Source organism: Littorina saxatilis, linkage group LG1 (genome assembly GCF_037325665.1).
Source record: "Littorina saxatilis isolate snail1 linkage group LG1, US_GU_Lsax_2.0, whole genome shotgun sequence".
Taxonomy (NCBI): Eukaryota; Metazoa; Mollusca; class Gastropoda; order Littorinimorpha; family Littorinidae; genus Littorina; species Littorina saxatilis.
This window is the reverse complement of record NC_090245.1, coordinates 1,608,312-1,628,311: the sequence shown is the minus strand read 5'-3', so window position 1 is coordinate 1,628,311 and position 20,000 is coordinate 1,608,312. Positions and strand designations below refer to the sequence as shown.

The 20,000-nt window shown below is 44.4% G+C and overlaps 1 protein-coding gene across 1 annotated transcript in view; it reads left to right on the top strand.

Moving 5' to 3' along the window:
• Nucleotides 1–20,000, top strand: part of LOC138959188 (ATP-dependent RNA helicase DDX1-like) — a 589,642-nt gene that overhangs the window by 128,227 nt on the left and 441,415 nt on the right. Inside the window, exon 18 of the mRNA XM_070330587.1 lies at nucleotides 3,263–3,374. Coding sequence (XP_070186688.1) covers nucleotides 3,263–3,374 — 112 coding nt within the window. The remainder of the gene's footprint in view (nucleotides 1–3,262; nucleotides 3,375–20,000) is intronic.

Genomic DNA, 20,000 nt, shown 5'->3' with positions numbered 1-20,000 from the left:
ACCCCCGTAACACGACATTTGTTACCCCCGTAACACGACATTTGTTACCCCCGTAACACGACATTTGTTACCCCCGTAACACGACATTTGTTACTCCCGTAACACGACATTTGTTACCCCCGTAACACGACATTTGTTACCCCCGTAACACGACATTTGTTACCCCCGTAACACAACATTTGTTACCCCTGTAACACGACATTTGTTACCCCCGTAACACGACATTTGTTACCCCCGTAACAGGACATTTGTGATCGGAAAAGTGCGCCAGTTAACCAAGTCAAGTGCCTATAAAATCATAGAAAGTTCCAATGAAATAACAAGGGAATGGATATTTTCTTTGGGGTATAAAAAATGGCGCAATAGTTTATTTGATCAGTTTACATCGGCGACAGGGGGCCGGTGTTGCGATAGAGTGGTTCCCGAGGTGAGAGAGAGAGAGACTCAAACTCAGAACTTTATTACAAAAGGATAAAGGTTTTAGGCAAAGCCAGAGAGAGAGAGAGAGAGAGAGAGACTCAAACTCAGAACTTTATTACAAAAGGATAAAGGTTTTAGGCAAAGCCACAGAGAGAGAGAGAGACTCAAACTCAGAACTTTATTACAAAAGGATAAAGGTTTTAGGCAAAGCCAGAGAGAGACTCAGACTCAGAACTTTATTACGAAAGGATAAAGGTTTTAGGCAAAGCCAGAGAGAGACTCAGACTCAGAACTTTATTACGAAAGGATAAAGGTTTTAGGCAAAGCCAGAGAGAGAGAGAGAGAGACTCAGACTCAGAACTTTATTACAAAAGGATAAAGGTTTTAGGCAAAGCCAGAGAGAGAGAGAGACGGACGGACGGACGGACGGACGGACGGACGGACGGACGGACGGACACAGGGAGAGACAGACAGAGATACAAACAGACAGATAGACAGAGATACAGAAAGAGAGAGATACAGAAAGAGAGAGACAGACAGACAGACGGAGAAGTATTAAAAATGACAGACTTTGAATTGAATGAATGTGCATTGTGCAGGGAGCTGGGTGGAAGTGGCAAGTGATGTGACGTCAGAAAAGCTTGATTCTTCAGGTCTGGGTCCTGACATTACTCGCATTCTCAAAGACAAAGTTAAAAACCTTTTGAGATTTTTCTGGATTCATTAATTTCACAGATAAGCGCTTGTGCCAGAAATTCATCCCCCCAAAAACATAATATATAAAAAATAAAAAATAATGTATTTTTTATTCCCCCCCCCCCCCCCCCCCCCCACTTTGCACAGAAAGCACCCGGACTGTTTGATTCTCGGTATGTTTACAAGTAGCGGGTTGATCTTATCCCATGCCCGATATGGCGAGTCAAAACATTCTCGGTATGTTTACAAGTAGCGGGTTGATCTTATCCCATGCCCGATATGGCGAGTCAAAACATTCTCGGTATGTTTACAAGTAGCGGGTTGATCTTATCCCATGCCCGATATGGCGAGTCAAAACATTCTCGGTATGTTTACAAGTAGCGGGTTGATCTTATCCCATGCCCGATATGGCGAGTCAAAACATTTCCATGGGAAGGGCTGTGTCTCTAAGCAGCCATCGTAGAATAGGGACACCTGAACCAAGAATAACATTTTTAGTGCGTGCTAAGTGTAACTTACCACGTCAAAGTGACGGCCAATAGTACGAATTAAGCGACAGGTGTCTCAGAGAGAGGGGGGACTAACCAAGTTAAGTGTCGTCTGGCGTTTCCACTTGCCTACATTTTGTCTTCTACAATGACCGCTCCGCTTAGTACCACGTTGTCACCAGCGACAGGATCAAAATTCCAATTTAAAGTCGTGTGTTCTCAACCAGGTCATTGCACACTCGAGCTAAAACCTGTCGTCTGATGGTTTGGATTGGTGTGTGGGAAATAAGACAGAGACAGAGACTGAGACAGTATATGGATGAACAAATATGAATGCATCGTTTTGAGAGAGTGAGAGAGAGAGAGAGTGAGCACCTCATGGGAAAAAAACAAAAACAGAAATCATTACAGTGACAACTGCAGCAGATGGAAGGCACATGTCGATGTCTTCCAACAATCCGTTCGATTTGCAGGCACACACACTTGACCAGTTTGATGGAAACCCTTCACAAAACTCTCATTCTCGATCGCTTTAACGCACGCACGCTCGCAAAATACTTACAAGCACGCAGAGCGATCACACGCACATTCACACACACAGGCAAACAGACACACACACACACACACAGACACACACACACACACACACACACACACACAGACTGACACACAAACGCACAAGGTCAGGACTTTGAGCAAAACAAGACAACAGCTTAAGGGGAAAAAGAGTTAATGTCGGGGTCATTAGCTGTTTTTCAAATGAAGACCCACAAAACACAAAACGCAGAAGATCCAATTTTCCTTAAAAACCTGATTTCAGGATTCGTTTACGTGTTCCCCTTTTTTTTCAAATGAAGACACATCAATTAATCAATAATAGGAAGAAAGGGAAACAAAGTGTTTTGATTGTTATAATGAGAGAGTCTGCGCGCTGTTACAACTGGCTAAATCGAGTCTGCTTTTGCGTGTTTTTGCGAAGACCTGATATTTGAAAGGGTTGACATGGCATGACGTGGAGCACGAATTCCTAGAAGACGCCCGCTCAAACAGACAGAAAAACACACACGCACATGTACACACACACATTCGCACGCACACAAACAAACACACACTCGCACACACACACACACACACATACACACACACACACACACACACCGTTATTGGATACACATATTTAGAGAAATTGATGAACCTTGGCCTTGTGCGGAAACTTGACGCAGTTGGAAACCGAGTCTCACTTGGTGATAAGGCGTAAGCACAAAATATGACCCAGATCAGATGCGCACGATGACACATTGTTTGATGTTGTTCTGCTTCAGCTGATGCTTCTAGAGATGTAACTTGAGACAACTGGTGGCAATAAGACCGTATTTACAAGTGTGTGTGTGCGTTCACTCTGTCGCCTAAACCAGCTGAACCAAGTCGAGCACGCATATCTGATTTTTACCGGTAAAGCTCCGGATATTACCTGTGTGTGCTGACCTGTGTTGCCTACTGATAACTACCTGTATATGTGTATTTGTTCACTCACCTGTATACCTGTATGTGTGTATTTGATCTCTTACCTATATACCTGTATGTGTGTATTTGCTCACTTACCTGTATACCTGTATGTAAGTATTTGTTCCCTCACCTGTATACCTGTGTTTGTGCAGGTGTGCATGGTGGACCCCAGGGCGGACACGGAGTGGAAGACACTGCAACGTCACGTGACCACGGACGGCGTGCACCAGAAGGACAGCACCGGACCCGACACCGCCACGCCAGGTAGGACACTCTGCTCTCCCTCTCTGGTCAGCTGGTCACTCTGTGTTCTCCGTGTGTCTGTAGGTAGGACACTCTGCTCTCCCTCTCTCTGGTCAGCTGGTCACTCTGTGTTCTCCGTGTGTCTGTAGGTAGGACACTCTGCTCTCCCTCTCTGGTCAGCTGGTCACTCTGTGTTCTCCGTGTGTCTGTAGGTAGGACACTCTGCTCTCCCTCTCTGGTCAGCTGGTCACTCTGTGTTCTCCGTGTGTCTGTAGGTAGGACACTCTGCTCTCCCTCTCTGGTCAGCTGGTCACTCTGTGTTCTCCGTGTGTCTGTGTCTTGTCCGTGAGGTTAGCCCAACGGTCTTCTCCTATACGATGGCCCGCCTTTTCGCCTGTATTGTTTTTGCCCTTTGTGTGTTGATATTGTTCATGCTTGTGTAAATATGCCGTTCTGTGTGAGATAAGACCAACTGCCTTCTTACATAATTAGGATGGCCCACCTTATATATATATAGATGGCCCACCTTTGCTATTGAGTGCCCTTTGTCATTTCTGGTCCTGTGTGCATGCGCCGTTCTCCCCGAGGTGCGACACACTGCCTTGACTTAGTGTTGATGGTCCGCCTTAGCTGTTAGTTATGCAGTGTCGTTTGTTTGGGTGCATGAAGATATTTGTTTGTGCTAATACATGGTGGCCCGTGTGCTCGTTTTACAAGTCTTGTTGCCTTTGTGTCCCAGCTTTACCTTCAGCTCTTGTGTCTCAGACCGCTGTTCAAAGGCCCATGTGCCCGTTTTACAAGTCTTGTTACCTTTGTGTCCCTTACACGTCTCATTGCTTTTTTGTGAGGTCTGACTCGCAAGATATTTCGTATAACGGCGGAGTTAGACCTCAATACCCATATTTGCCAAGAAATAAATAGATACAGAAAATCCTCTTCCACATCAAATCTAAAGCCGCTAGGCTACACCCCCACCAGCACCTTCTCCCTTCTCCAACACCGTCAAACTTGAGGAATCCCAACCAACACCGCCACTACGACCTTGACCGTCTCACTGCCTGGTTAGTGGACCGCCGACACCACTTGGCCTCAATTCCTACATTTGCAGGCCTAGCACGCCACGACTGAAGCGCCACCTGGGTGTGTGGATGGGATGAACGGTCATCACCGCCACCCAGTCATCGTTTCATTGACACTGCTTATGCCCATTGCTCTGCTGGTGCTGGCGAGACGCATAGAATATATTTAACGGGATAGCGTGAAGATTCCATTGTGGAATATAATGTTGATTTGGTATTCTGATTCAATGAGGGTTTGGTTTGGGGGGGAGAGTGAGAGAGAGAGAGAGAGAGAGAGAGAGAGAGAGAGAGAGAGAGAGAGAGAGAGAGAGAGAGAGAGAGAGAGAGAGAGAGAGAGAGAGAGAGAGAGAGAGAGAGAGAGAGAGAGAGAGAGAGAGAGAGAGAGAGAGAGAGAGAGAGAGAGAGAGAGAGAGAGAGAGAGAGAGAGAGAGAGAGAGAGAGAGAGAGAGAGAGAGAGAGAGAGAGAGAGAGAGAGAGAGAGAGAGAGAGAGAGAGAGAGAGAGAGAGAGAGAGAGAGAGAGAGAGAGAGAGAGAGAGAGAGAGAGAGAGAGAGAGAGAGAGAGAGAGAGAGAGAGAGAGAGAGAGAGAGAGAGAGAGAGAGAGAGAGAGAGAGAGAGAGAGAGAGAGAGAGAGAGAGAGAGAGAGAGAGAGAGAGAGAGAGAGAGAGAGAGAGAGAGAGAGAGAGAGAGAGAGAGAGAGAGAGAGAGAGAGAGAGAGAGAGATTGATTTATTTATTTTAACGCTTTGCGAGTGTATTACATTCGATGAATTGTTGGCTTATAGGAACAAGAGAATGTTGTTGAAACGGACTCGTTTTGTTTGATTGATTATATGAGACGCCACCATGTATTTTTGTTTTCTAGTGCAGTGTGTGTTTACGATATGGCACTAAATCATGATGCATTGCCATTGGATATACATGTCTGTTAGATATTACGTGCGTAATTTGTGTGTGTAAGTGATTGATTACAACACCTGTTTGTTGTTTTCAATACCGCCATGGCGCCATGAGAACTATATTGATGACCATACATGTTTGTTGTTGTGTTCAATACCGCATGGCGCCATGAGAACTATATTGATGACCATACATGTTTGTTGTTGTGTTCAATACCGCCATGGCACCATGAGAACTATATTGATGACCATACATGTTTGTTATTGTGTTCAATACCGCATGAGAACTGTAATCTGGCAGGCTGGAAGGCGTGACAAGACGTAGCGACACGTGGGTTGTTGGACAGGGTAACTGGTTATCCCTGCAACCCATTCCAACTTCCATTGACACGGGTTGTGCCATGTTATCTATCGGTAAGCATGCATCATTTAAAGTCGGGCCCTATTTATTGCCGTGAACACACTTCAAGGCGTGGTGTTGCACATGTTATCTATCGGTAAGCATACATCATTTAAAGTCGGGCCCTATTTATTGCCGTGAACACACTTCAAGGCGTGGTGTTGCACATGTTATCTATCGGTAAGCATACATCATTTAAAGTCGGGCCCTATTTATTGCCGTGAAGACACTTCAAGGCGTGGTGTTGCCGTGAACACACTTCAAGGCGTGGTGTTGCCGTGAACACACTTCAAGGCGTGGTGTTGCCGTGAAGACACTTCAAGGCGTGGTGTTGCCGTGAAGACACTTCAAGGCGTGGTGTTGCCGTGAAGACACTTCAAGGCGTGGTGTTGCCGTGAAGACACTTCAAGGCGTGGTGTTGCCGTGAAGACACTTCAAGGCGTGGTGTTGCCGTGAAGACACTTCAAGGCGTGGTGTTGCCGTGAAGACACTTCAAGGCGTGGTGTTGCCGTGAAGACACTTCAAGGCGTGGTGTTGCCGTGAAGACACTTCAAGGCGTGGTGTTGCCGTGAACACACTTCAAGGCGTGGTGTTGCCGTGAACACACTTCAAGGCGTGGTGTTGCACATGGTCCCTGCTTTCATTGTGTCGATGTTCTCTACAGGTACTAGCGATAAGCATTCAATATTTAAGGCATTACTGCTGTGTAGGCATGTAACATGACATATATATACCAGACGTGGTGTTGCACATGGTCCCTGCTTTCATTGTGTCGATGTTCTCTACAGGTACTAGCGATAAGCATTCAATATTTAAGGCATTACTGCTGTGTAGGCATGTAACATGACATATATATACCAGACGCGGTGGTGCTGTCAGCAGGAAGCGTGGCCATGGCGGTATTGAACACAACAAACAGGCGTTGTAATCAATCATTTAAATAGCTCATTTCTAATATTAATCTACAGTGTATAATTCCTTCTTTTCTCTTACCATAATAATATTGAGGAGGAACTCTACTATCTGAAAATGACGAAGAATAAGATGAAATTGTTTTTGGATCGTTTAAAAAAGCTTTTCACATCATCCGGAGCATTAACCTTGAATGGTTGAAAACGACGTTAAACACCAAATAAAGAAAGAAAGAAAGAAAGACATCCGGAGCATGTTCCACGCTTCCGAACGGCTTTATTCTGCGATATTGACGAAGGACTGAGTAACTCTGATGTGTATGTAATGCAGCGCGCGCACAATATGATACCCTTTCCTTTCGAAAGTCAGCGTTCACAAGTTCATCGGAGTTCAGAATGTGTTGCGGAAATGATCGCTGGCACGTCGTGTTTTGATCGAGGTTACGTGGGTTTGGCTTGAGGTCACGTGAGTTTAGGAAAACACACGTGCTTATGGAACACTTCCAGTGATCCGCAAGCCAACGGTGGTGATTCGTAACTCTTATGATTATATTTTCGAAAGAAAATGTATCCTATTTAGCGCACGCTGCATAGCATACACATCATAGCTACTTGTTCGTCCCGATCGCAAGATTAAGCGGCCATCGGAAGCGTGGAATATGCTCCGTACGTTGTGAAAATATTGTCCGAGGTAAAGGGGCTCTCTATACCAGACCGCTGAAAATCGTGACAGAGCTGTTTCCGGAAAACGTCTGTTATACTCCATTCATCCCTCCTTTGCTTTTCTTGTCTCCTTTTTTACCATTCTTCACCATTGGCTTTTCTTCAACAGCGGGAGGGGTAGGCCAATAGACCTTTTCGGTATCTGAGCAGCTCTCGCGAGACACGCTCTTTGTTATGCTTTGAACATCGCGAGAACTTCGAACTTTGGCCTGTGCAGCTCGCACGAGATCGCTGTACCGCATGCTTTCCTATGCTCTGAAGTTTGCGAGAGATCACAAGAGCTTGGAATACCGATAGGGTCTATTGTCCTCTAATGGAGCGCGCACAACAGGCAAAATGATCCGATGTATGCCGCGAAGGGTTTATCACCGTACTTCACCCCTCCCTCGTTTGCTCTTCTTTTCGTCCAGTCCATCTTTACCATCGTTTCCATGACGACATGGCACCTTTTTGGGGAGTAGACGAATTTTGCCGGAATGAAGCACGCACAACTTGTCACGAGTGTTATCCCAGTACACCTAGGCAGGTCAGACCTATGTGAAGTTTGATAATCATAAACCATCCCTGCCCTCATTGGATCGTCTTTTCTTCCAGTGTTCACTAGTGTTTTATGACGGGGTCTTGAGGTCCAGACCTTTTGTACTGGACCGAAGCACGCAAGTATAACTTGTTTCTGCCGTGCGACGAGGCGGGAGGCTAAGACAGATTGGACGTTGTCAGGATCATAGTCCATCCCTCTCTCGCGTGCTCTTCTTTTTGTCCTGACATCAACACTTTCTACGACGAAAGTTTTGTTCTCCGGTCTACAACATTATTTCTACGAACTTTTAGGACTTATCAACAACTGAACAAGGAAGAGTTTCAGGCAGACTGGAAAGTTTTGGGACTTATCAACAACTGAACAAGGAAGAGTTTCAGGCAGACGGGAAAGTTTTGGAATAGACGAATTCCGAAAATAACTCTGTTGGGTTTGTATGGGTTGTACAAGAGTGAATGCCCTTGCTGTTGGAGGGGCCAATCACTAGCGAGGGGTGTGTCGGAAACACGTGGACAGAAGCACGTGTGAAATTATTTATCAAAGGAAAAGCAAGGGTATTAACTATTTCACATCCCATACAAACGCGACGGAGTTATTTCTAAAAATCGTCAATTTTAATCGATCGATCTTTCCCTCGTTCGGTCTTCGTTTCTTCCATCCCCTCCCTCTTTTCCTCTGCTTCTGCTATAACAGCTTTAGGAGCAGACCGCTGTTGATCGAATGAAGCCCCCCAAACGTCTTTTAGTGTTATTCCTGCACAAGCAAAGAATCTCCCCCTCGTTTGCTCTCCTTTTCTTCGCTACCAGCTTCCACAACAAGTCCGCCGCCCGTCCGGGGAACCGACAGATAATTTGTCTGACTGTCAATCCCCATTGAAACCGTTTGACTTGGAATAACTGGCATGCCCCGCACTCCGTGAGACTGGGTGCTGGGTGCTAGCACAACTGGCCTGCCCCGCACTCCGTGAGACTGGGTGCTAGCACAACTGGCCTGCCCCGCACTCCGTGAGACTGGGTGCTAGCACAACTGGCCTGCCCCGCACTCCGTGAGACTGGGTGCTAGCACAACTGGCCTGCCCCGCACTCCGTGAGACTGGGTGCTGGGTGCTAGCACAACTGGCCTGCCCCGCACTCCGTGAGACTGGGTGCTAGCACAACTGGCCTGCCCCGCACTCCGTCAGACTGGGTGCTAGCACAACTGGCCTGCCCCGCGCTCCGTGAGACTGGGTGCTAGCACAACTGGCCTGCCCCGCACTCCGTGAGACTGGGTGCTAGCACAACTGGCCTGCCCCGCACTCCGTGAGACTGGGTGCTAGCACAACTGGCCTGCCCCGCACTCCGTGAGACTGGGTGCTGGGTGCTAGCACAACTGGCCTGCCCCGCACTCCGTCAGACTGGGTGCTGGGTGCTAACACAACTGGCCTGCCCCGCACTCCGTGAGACTGGGTGCTGGGTGCTAGCACAACTGGCCTGCCCCGCACTCCGTCAGACTGGGTGCTGGGTGCTAGCACAACTGGCCTGCCCCGCACTCCGTCAGACTGGGTGCTGCATGGGTGCTAGCACAACTGGCCTGCCCCGCACTTCGTCAGACTGGGTGCTGGGTGCTAGCACAACTGGCCTGCCCCGCACTCCGTCAGACTGGGTGCTGGGTGCTAGCACAACTGGCATGCCCCGCACTCCGTGAGACTGGGTGCTGGGTGCTAGCACAACTGGAACTGGGATTGGGGTCGGCCCCCAGAACGACAGAAAGCCAAACACAATCACGCCGCAGTCGTGTGGCTTTCTTAGGTTGTTGGTTACATATCACACCGATGACTTAGCGAAGCACGCCTACCGATCAGCGGCCCTGTGTCTATGCTGTGACGTCATCAAGAAAACGTGGTTGTCTCCAGAAAAGTGTCAAATAATGACAGAAAACTGGTCCAATACGCTCAAATGTTGTTATCGAGAGGTACACAAGACATGTGTTTAAAGGATACATCAAATTAAATTCAGTAATTGGGTATGGATCGAGCTACCAATGCAATTACAAGCGAAGGTGTTCACTTTTGTTTACTAAAATTGTGTTTTATGTGCTTATTACAAAGTTTTGTTTGGGCCTGTACGGGAAACATCGTTTACAATAGCTTGTATGACGTTCTCTCGCTGCTGTCCTACAACGTTTACAATAGCTTGTATGACGTTCTCTCGCTGCTGTCCTACAACGTTTACAATAGCTTGTACGACGTCCTCTCGCTGCTGTCCTACAACGTTTACAATAGCTTGTACGACGTCCTCTCGCTGCTGTCCTACAACGTTTACAATAGCTTGTACGACGTCCTCTCGCTGCTGTACTACAACGTTTACAATTATAGCTTGTATGACGTCCTCTCGCTGCTGTACCACAACGTTGACGCCGACGTTGGAAGGATAAGGGAATAATTATCGTTCAAAACTGATTACTGAAGAAAAGGGGTGATACGAGTCAGCGCCAGGCATCATAATCGAGTGGGTAACGCTCAGCGCAGGGAATGAATACCATTCAGCGCAAAAGAAAACACACATTGTAGGTTTATACATGGACCTAATGGGTCAAAAACTGTCTCTTATTCTCCCAAGAGCTGTATAGTTTGGTTTTGGGGTTAAAACTATGACATCACACACCAGGAACACCTTATTACACAGTTATTCAAATTTAAAGTGGATCTGTACGTGAGTTGCTGCGGGACATTTATTTTCCCGTGTTTCCTTCTCCAACACTAGCTTTGTTTTGATTCCCGGCCCACGCTTCGTCCCTGACATGTTAGCGTTTGAGATTTTGTTGAGAGAGGAGAATTTGTTTTGTACTCTGTTATATCATGGAGACAGTATGATGTAGACTGCACGAGTACTTGTGGTGTGGCCGCCCGGCCTTGGATCTTGGTTGGTGAGAAGAGACAGGAACAGGAATTAAACAGAAATGTGAACCATTCATGGTTTATCCGAGTTGCGTTGTGTAGTCAAGTTAGAGAGAGATAGTGGAATAGAGTGAAAGAGAAAGGGGGGAGGAGGGAGAGAGAGTATGAGGTGGTGTGTGTGTGTGTGTCTGTGTGTGTGTCTGCAGGGTTTGTATGAATATTAGTGCTACTGACACATAGTGATAGCCAATATTGGATATAAAAAGGTGATATCCACATCTAGTGCAAAAGGGGGCCCGGGTAGCTCAGGTGGTAGAGCACTGGACTTGTGATCGAAAGGTCGCTGGTTCGAATCCGGGCCGGGACGGACACGGGTCAACTTTATGTGCAGACCCAGAGACGGTATCCATCTCCCAACCCCGTGTCACCACAATGGCACGTTAAAGATCTTGGTCATTCTACCATAAGTGCAGATAGCTGATACCACCTAAACACGCATACATCAAAAGCCGTGAGGGCGTAAAAACTCGAATCGTATAAACCAATTCATGTCCAATATAGGCAATTAAGACCTGACGGACAATAAGCCCCTTAAAGACCAACCAAACCTAGTGCAAATGAGAGGTAGTGATAATGACACGCGTGCCTAGTATCAATAGTGCCTATACATGTATATACTTGTTTATATAGTTCTACTTCTTTTTGTCACACTTCAAAAATACTGCAACTAAGACGTAGTGGTAACAGGAATTACCCCCTGGGGGGAGTGTGGCATCCATTGTGTACGTCCGGCAGTAAGGTAATAGTATTCTTGTTCAAATGAGGGAGTAGGTCAGGGGGGGGGGGGGGGGGGGTTTCCTGAACCTCCCTCCCCCTAGCCTAACATTTTGTTTAAATAAAAAAAAATTTAAAAAAATTGAAAATAAAGAAAAAATAATCGACCAGATTGCACCAGATTGCTCCATTTTACCTTCTTTTTAGAGAAAAAAATCTAAATTCGGGCTTCGCGTCGTCGATCTGTCCCGAAAAGAAATTTGGAAACCCCCCCCTTAAAAATCATGTGATCCTCCCTTTAGGTGATAGATAAATTAACAAAATCTGTGTTGTTCATAAGGCCAAAAAAAAAATAGGTGTGGTTACGGTAACATAGCCAAAAAAAAATAGGGTAGGTAGGTAGGCAATCACTTTTTTTTTTTTTTTAACTTTTTTTTCTAATGTGTACAAATTAAACCTACTTGACAGGGAAATAAGTGTGCGACACGGGCGCTTTCGCTTTCATTGCGTTTTTTGCACTGGTTTTTTTTTTTTTTTTTTTTTTTTTTTTTGCAAAAGTAATAAAAAGTTATAGGATCGGCCCCTAAAAATAGGGTAGGTCGGGTTACCGTAACCACACCTATTTTTTTTTTAGGCCTAATGTACGCCACCTAAACACTACATGACATACTAATTGATAACATGACAGTATTCAATGTTCTTGTGTAGGTATGGATTACCGTTGGTATCACTGCGAGGCTGCATTTACTGATTTTCCTGACGCACACTGTTAAACGACATCCCAAGTGCCTTTATTGCTGATTGACATCATTGACGCCATTGCTTAATTTAAGAGGCAAACATAGAACACACATACATTATTAGTTTTCTATCATTGCATTCACAATGCGCATTTCTCTTCAATGACTTGTTAGATCTGCTAACTGTTGTGTGGCAAGGGATTGCCGCATGACACGACATTAAATCTCTCTCGTAAAATTATTTCTTGATAGCTTTGTTGATCCGCCGACAGAGAATTCGCGGGAAAAAGTGAACATCCGGTGTTATTAGGTGCTTTTCTTTTCTTTGCACCCGGTTTAGAATATCTTAGTTAAAAATATGGTGCGCTTCCTTATTTAAAACATTACTCTATGAAACACACATGAATTACGCAAATGCTAAAATACCGGCATCATAAAATTATTGAGCTATGCAAGGAAACAAAAAGGCTCACACAATGTGATCTGTATATTTAATATTTGTCTGACGTGTGCCCAATTTGCGTAAAAAGAATCCAAACAAAAATGGCAGGTTCTTAGAACGTTGTATTATGACAAAACAAAAATGGCAGGTTCTTAGAACGTTGTATTATGACAAAACAAAGATGGCAGGTTCTTAGAACGTTGTATTATGACAAAACAAAAATGGCAGGTTCTTAGAACGTTGTATTATGACAAAACAAAAATGGCAGGTTCTTAGAACGTTGTATTATGACAAAACAAAAATGGCAGGTTCTTAGAACGTTGTATTATGACAAAACAAAAATGGCAGGTTCTTAGAACGTTGTATTATGACAAAACAAAAGTTGCATTCGTGGAACTTCGACCCAGTGATCTGTTAAGTAGACAGAGAGACACACTGTGATTCAGATAGAGACAGAGACAGAGACAAACATGATTCAGATAGAGACAGAGACAGAGAGACACAAACATGATTCAGATAGAGACAGAGACAGAGAGACACACATGATTCAGACAGAGACAGAGAGACACACACTGTGATTCAGATAGAGACAGAGACAGAGAGACAAACATGATTCAGATAGAGACAGAGACAGAGAGACTAACATGATTCAGATAGAGACAGAGACAGAGACACACATGATTCAGATAGAGACAGAGACAGAGAGACTAACATGATTCAGATAGAGACAGAGACAGAGAGACACACATGATTCAGATAGAGACAGAGACAGAGAGACAAACATGATTCAGATAGAGACAGAGACAGAGAGACTAACATGATTCAGATAGAGACAGAGACAGAGACACACACTGTGATTCAGACAGAGACAGAGACAGAGAGACTAACATGATTCAGATAGAGACAGAGACAGAGACACACACATTGTGATTCAGATAGAGACAGAGACAGAGAGACACACATGATTCAGATAGAGACAGAGACAGAGAGACACACATGATTCAGATAGAGACAGAGACAGAGAGACACACACTGTGATTCAGATAGAGACAGAGACAGAGACACACATTGTGATTCAGATAGAGACAGAGACAGAGACACACACTGTGATTCAGATAGAGACAGAGACAGAGACACACACTGTGATTCAGACAGAGACAGAGACAGAGAGACTAACATGATTCAGATAGAGACAGAGACAGAGACACACACATTGTGATTCAGATAGAGACAGAGACAGAGACAAACATGATTCAGATAGAGACAGAGACAGAGACACACATGATTCAGATAGAGACAGAGACAGAGAGACACACATGATTCAGATAGAGACAGAGACAGAGACACACACATTGTGATTCAGATAGAGACAGAGACAGAGAGACACACATGATTCAGATAGAGACAGAGACAGAGAGACACACATGATTCAGATAGAGACAGAGACAGAGAGACACACATGATTCAGATAGAGACAGAGACAGAGAGACACACTGTGATTCAGATAGAGACAGAGACAGAGAGACACACTGTGATTCAGATAGAGACAGAGACAGAGAGACACACATGATTCAGATAGAGACAGAGACAGAGAGACTAACATGATTCAGATAGAGACAGAGACAGAGAGACACACTGTGATTCAGATAGAGACAGAGACAGAGAGACTAACATGATTCAGATAGAGACAGAGACAGAGAGACTAACATGATTCAGATAGAGACAGAGACAGAGAGACACACATGATTCAGATAGAGACAGAGACAGAGACACACACTGTGATTCAGATAGAGACAGAGACAGAGAGACACACATTGTGATTCAGATAGAGACAGAGACAGAGAGACACACTGTGATTCAGATAGAGACAGAGACAGAGAGACAAACATGATTCAGATAGAGACAGAGACAGAGACACACACTGTGATTCAGATAGAGACAGAGACAGAGAGACAAACATGATTCAGATAGAGACAGAGACAGAGAGACTAACATGATTCAGATAGAGACAGAGACAGAGAGACAAACATGATTCAGATAGAGACAGAGACAGAGAGACTAACATGATTCAGATAGAGACAGAGACAGAGAGACAAACATGATTCAGATAGAGACAGAGACAGAGAGACTAACATGATTCAGATAGAGACAGAGACAGAAACAAACACTTGTGATTCAGATAGAGACAGAGACAGAGACACACACTGTGATTCAGATAGAGACAGAGACAGAGACAAACATGATTCAGATAGAGACAGAGACAGAGACACACATGATTCAGATAGAGACAGAGACAGAGAGACTAACATGATTCAGATAGAGACAGAGACAGAGAGACACACATGATTCAGATAGAGACAGAGACAGAGAGACTAACATGATTCAGATAGAGACAGAGACAGAGAGACACACATGATTCAGATAGAGACAGAGACAGAGAGACACACATGATTCAGATAGAGACAGAGACAGAGAGACACACATGATTCAGATAGAGACAGAGACAGAGAGACTAACATGATTCAGATAGAGACAGAGACAGAGAGACACACATGATTCAGATAGAGACAGAGACAGAGAGACTAACATGATTCAGATAGAGACAGAGACAGAGACACACATTGTGATTCAGATAGAGACAGAGACAGAGAGACACACTGTGATTCAGATAGAGACAGAGACAGAGAGACTAACATGATTCAGATAGAGACAGAGACAGAGAGACAAACATGATTCAGATAGAGACAGAGACAGAGAGACTAACATGATTCAGATAGAGACAGAGACAGAGAGACACACTGTGATTCAGATAGAGACAGAGACAGAGAGACTAACATGATTCAGATAGAGACAGAGACAGAGAGACACACATGATTCAGATAGAGACAGAGACAGAGAGACTAACATGATTCAGATAGAGACAGAGACAGAGAGACACACATGATTCAGATAGAGACAGAGACAGAGAGACACACACTGTGATTCAGATAGAGACAGAGACAGAGACACACACATGATTCAGATAGAGACAGAGACAGAGAGACTAACATGATTCAGATAGAGACAGAGACAGAGAGACTAACATGATTCAGATAGAGACAGAGACAGAGAGACTAACATGATTCAGATAGAGACAGAGACAGAGAGACTAACATGATTCAGATAGAGACAGAGACAGAGAGACACACACTGTGATTCAGATAGAGACAGAGACAGAGAGACTAACATGATTCAGATAGAGACAGAGACAGAGAGACACACATGATTCAGACAGAGACAGAGAGACACACACTGTGATTCAGATAGAGACAGAGACAGAGAGACACACATGATTCAGATAGAGACAGAGACAGAGAGACTAACATGATTCAGATAGAGACAGAGACAGAGAGACACACATGATTCAGATAGAGACAGAGACAGAGAGACTAACATGATTCAGATAGAGACAGAGACAGAGAGACTAACATGATTCAGATAGAGACAGAGACAGAGAGACTAACATGATTCAGATAGAGACAGAGACAGAGAGACACACTGTGATTCAGATAGAGACAGAGACAGAGAGACACACACTGTGATTCAGATAGAGACAGAGACAGAGAGACTAACATGATTCAGATAGAGACAGAGACAGAGAGACACACACTGTGATTCAGATAGAGACAGAGACAGAGAGACTAACATGATTCAGATAGAGACAGAGACAGAGAGACACACTGTGATTCAGATAGAGACAGAGACAGAGAGACACACACTTGTGATTCAGATAGAGACAGAGACAGAGAGACAAACATGATTCAGATAGAGACAGAGACAGAGAGACACACATGATTCAGATAGAGACAGAGACAGAGAGACTAACATGATTCAGATAGAGACAGAGACAGAGACACACACTGTGATTCAGATAGAGACAGAGACAGAGAGACACACACTGTGATTCAGATAGAGACAGAGACAGAGAGACACACTGTGATTCAGATAGAGACAGAGACAGAGAGACACACATGATTCAGATAGAGACAGAGACAGAGAGACTAACATGATTCAGATAGAGACAGAGACAGAGAGACTAACATGATTCAGATAGAGACAGAGACAGAGAGACACACATGATTCAGATAGAGACAGAGACAGAGAGACTAACATGATTCAGATAGAGACAGAGACAGAGAGACAAACATGATTCAGATAGAGACAGAGACAGAGAGACACAAACATGATTCAGATAGAGACAGAGACAGAGAGACTAACATGATTCAGATAGAGACAGAGACAGAGAGACTAACATGATTCAGATAGAGACAGAGACAGAGAGACTAACATGATTCAGATAGAGACAGAGACAGAGAGACACACTGTGATTCAGATAGAGACAGAGACAGAGAGACTAACATGATTCAGATAGAGACAGAGACAGAGAGACACACATGATTCAGATAGAGACAGAGACAGAGAGACACACATGATTCAGATAGAGACAGAGACAGAGAGACTAACATGATTCAGATAGAGACAGAGACAGAGAGACTAACATGATTCAGATAGAGACAGAGACAGAGAGACAAACATGATTCAGATAGAGACAGAGACAGAGACAAACACTTGTGATTCAGATAGAGACAGAGACAGAGAGACAAACATGATTCAGATAGAGACAGAGACAGAGAGACACACATGATTCAGATAGAGACAGAGACAGAGAGACTAACATGATTCAGATAGAGACAGAGACAGAGACACACATTGTGATTCAGATAGAGACAGAGACAGAGAGACAAACATGATTCAGATAGAGACAGAGACAGAGAGACAAACATGATTCAGATAGAGACAGAGACAGAGAGACAAACATGATTCAGATAGAGACAGAGACAGAGAGACACACATGATTCAGATAGAGACAGAGACAGAGAGACTAACATGATTCAGATAGAGACAGAGACAGAGAGACTAACATGATTCAGATAGAGACAGAGACAGAGAGACAAACACTTGTGATTCAGATAGAGACAGAGACAGAGAGACACACTGTGATTCAGATAGAGACAGAGACAGAGAGACACACACTGTGATTCAGATAGAGACAGAGACAGAGAGACTAACATGATTCAGATAGAGACAGAGACAGAGAGACTAACATGATTCAGATAGAGACAGAGACAGAGAGACTAACATGATTCAGATAGAGACAGAGACAGAGAGACTAACATGATTCAGATAGAGACAGAGACAGAGAGACACACATGATTCAGATAGAGACAGAGACAGAGAGACTAACATGATTCAGATAGAGACAGAGACAGAGAGACACACTGTGATTCAGATAGAGACAGAGACAGAGAGACACACACTGTGATTCAGATAGAGACAGAGACAGAGAGACACACACTGTGATTCAGATAGAGACAGAGACAGAGAGACACACACTGTGATTCAGATAGAGACAGAGACAGAGAGACACACACTGTGATTCAGATAGAGACAGAGACAGAGAGACACACACTGTGATTCAGATAGAGACAGAGACAGAGAGACACACATTGTGATTCAGATAGAGACAGAGACAGAGAGACACACACTGTGATTCAGATAGAGACAGAGACAGAGACAGAGAGACACACACTGTGATTCAGATAGAGACAGAGACAGAGACACACACTGTGATTCAGATAGAGACAGAGACAGAGAGACACACACTGTGATTCAGATAGAGACAGAGACAGAGAGACACACATTGTGATTCAGATAGAGACAGAGACAGAGAGACACACACTGTGATTCAGATAGAGACAGAGACAGAGAGACACACACTGTGATTCAGATAGAGACAGAGACAGAGAGACACACATTGTGATTCAGATAGAGACAGAGACAGAGAGACACACATTGTGATTCAGATAGAGACAGAGACAGAGAGACACACTGTGATTCAGATAGAGACAGAGACAGAGAGACACACATTGTGATTCAGATAGAGACAGAGACAGAGAGACACACACTGTGATTCAGATAGAGACAGAGACAGAGAGACTAACATGATTCAGATAGAGACAGAGACAGAGAGACAAACATGATTCAGATAGAGACAGAGACAGAGAGACTAACATGATTCAGATAGAGACAGAGACAGAGAGACAAACATGATTCAGATAGAGACAGAGACAGAGAGACAAACATGATTCAGATAGAGACAGAGACAGAGAGACAAACATGATTCAGATAGAGACAGAGACAGAGAGACACACATTGTGATTCAGATAGAGACAGAGACAGAGACACACATGATTCAGATAGAGACAGAGACAGAGAGACACACATGATTCAGATAGAGACAGAGACAGAGAGACACACATTGTGATTCAGATAGAGACAGAGACAGAGAGACACACATGATTCAGATAGAGACAGAGACAGAGAGACAAACATGATTCAGATAGAGACAGAGACAGAGAGACAAACATGATTCAGATAGAGACAGAGACAGAGAGACTAACATGATTCAGATAGAGACAGAGACAGAGAGACAAACATGATTCAGATAGAGACAGAGACAGAGACACACACTGTGATTCAGATAGAGACAGAGACAGAGACACACACTGTGATTCAGATAGAGACAGAGACAGAGAGACACACATTGTGATTCAGATAGAGATAGAGACAGAGACACACATTGTGATTCAGATAGAGACAGAGACAGAGACACACACACTGTGATTCAGATAGAGATAGAGACAGAGACACACACTGTGATTCAGATAGAGACAGAGACAGAGAGACACACATTGTGATTCAGATAGAGACAGAGACAGAGAGACACACATTGTGATTCAGATAGAGACAGAGACAGAGAGACACACACTGTGATTCAGATAGAGACAGAGACAGAGAGACACACTGTGATTCAGATAGAGACAGAGACAGAGAGACTAACATGATTCAGATAGAGACAGAGACAGAGAGACACACTGTGATTCAGATAGAGACAGAGACAGAGAGACAAACATGATTCAGATAGAGACAGAGACAGAGAGACACACACTGTGATTCAGATAGAGACAGAGACAGAGAGACACACACTGTGATTCAGATAGAGACAGAGACAGAGACACACACTGTGATTCAGATAGAGATAGAGACAGAGACACACACTGTGATTCAGATAGAGACAGAGACAGAGAGACACACTGTGATTCAGATAGAGACAGAGACAGAGAGACACATTGTGATTCAGATAGAGACAGAGACAGAGACACACACAT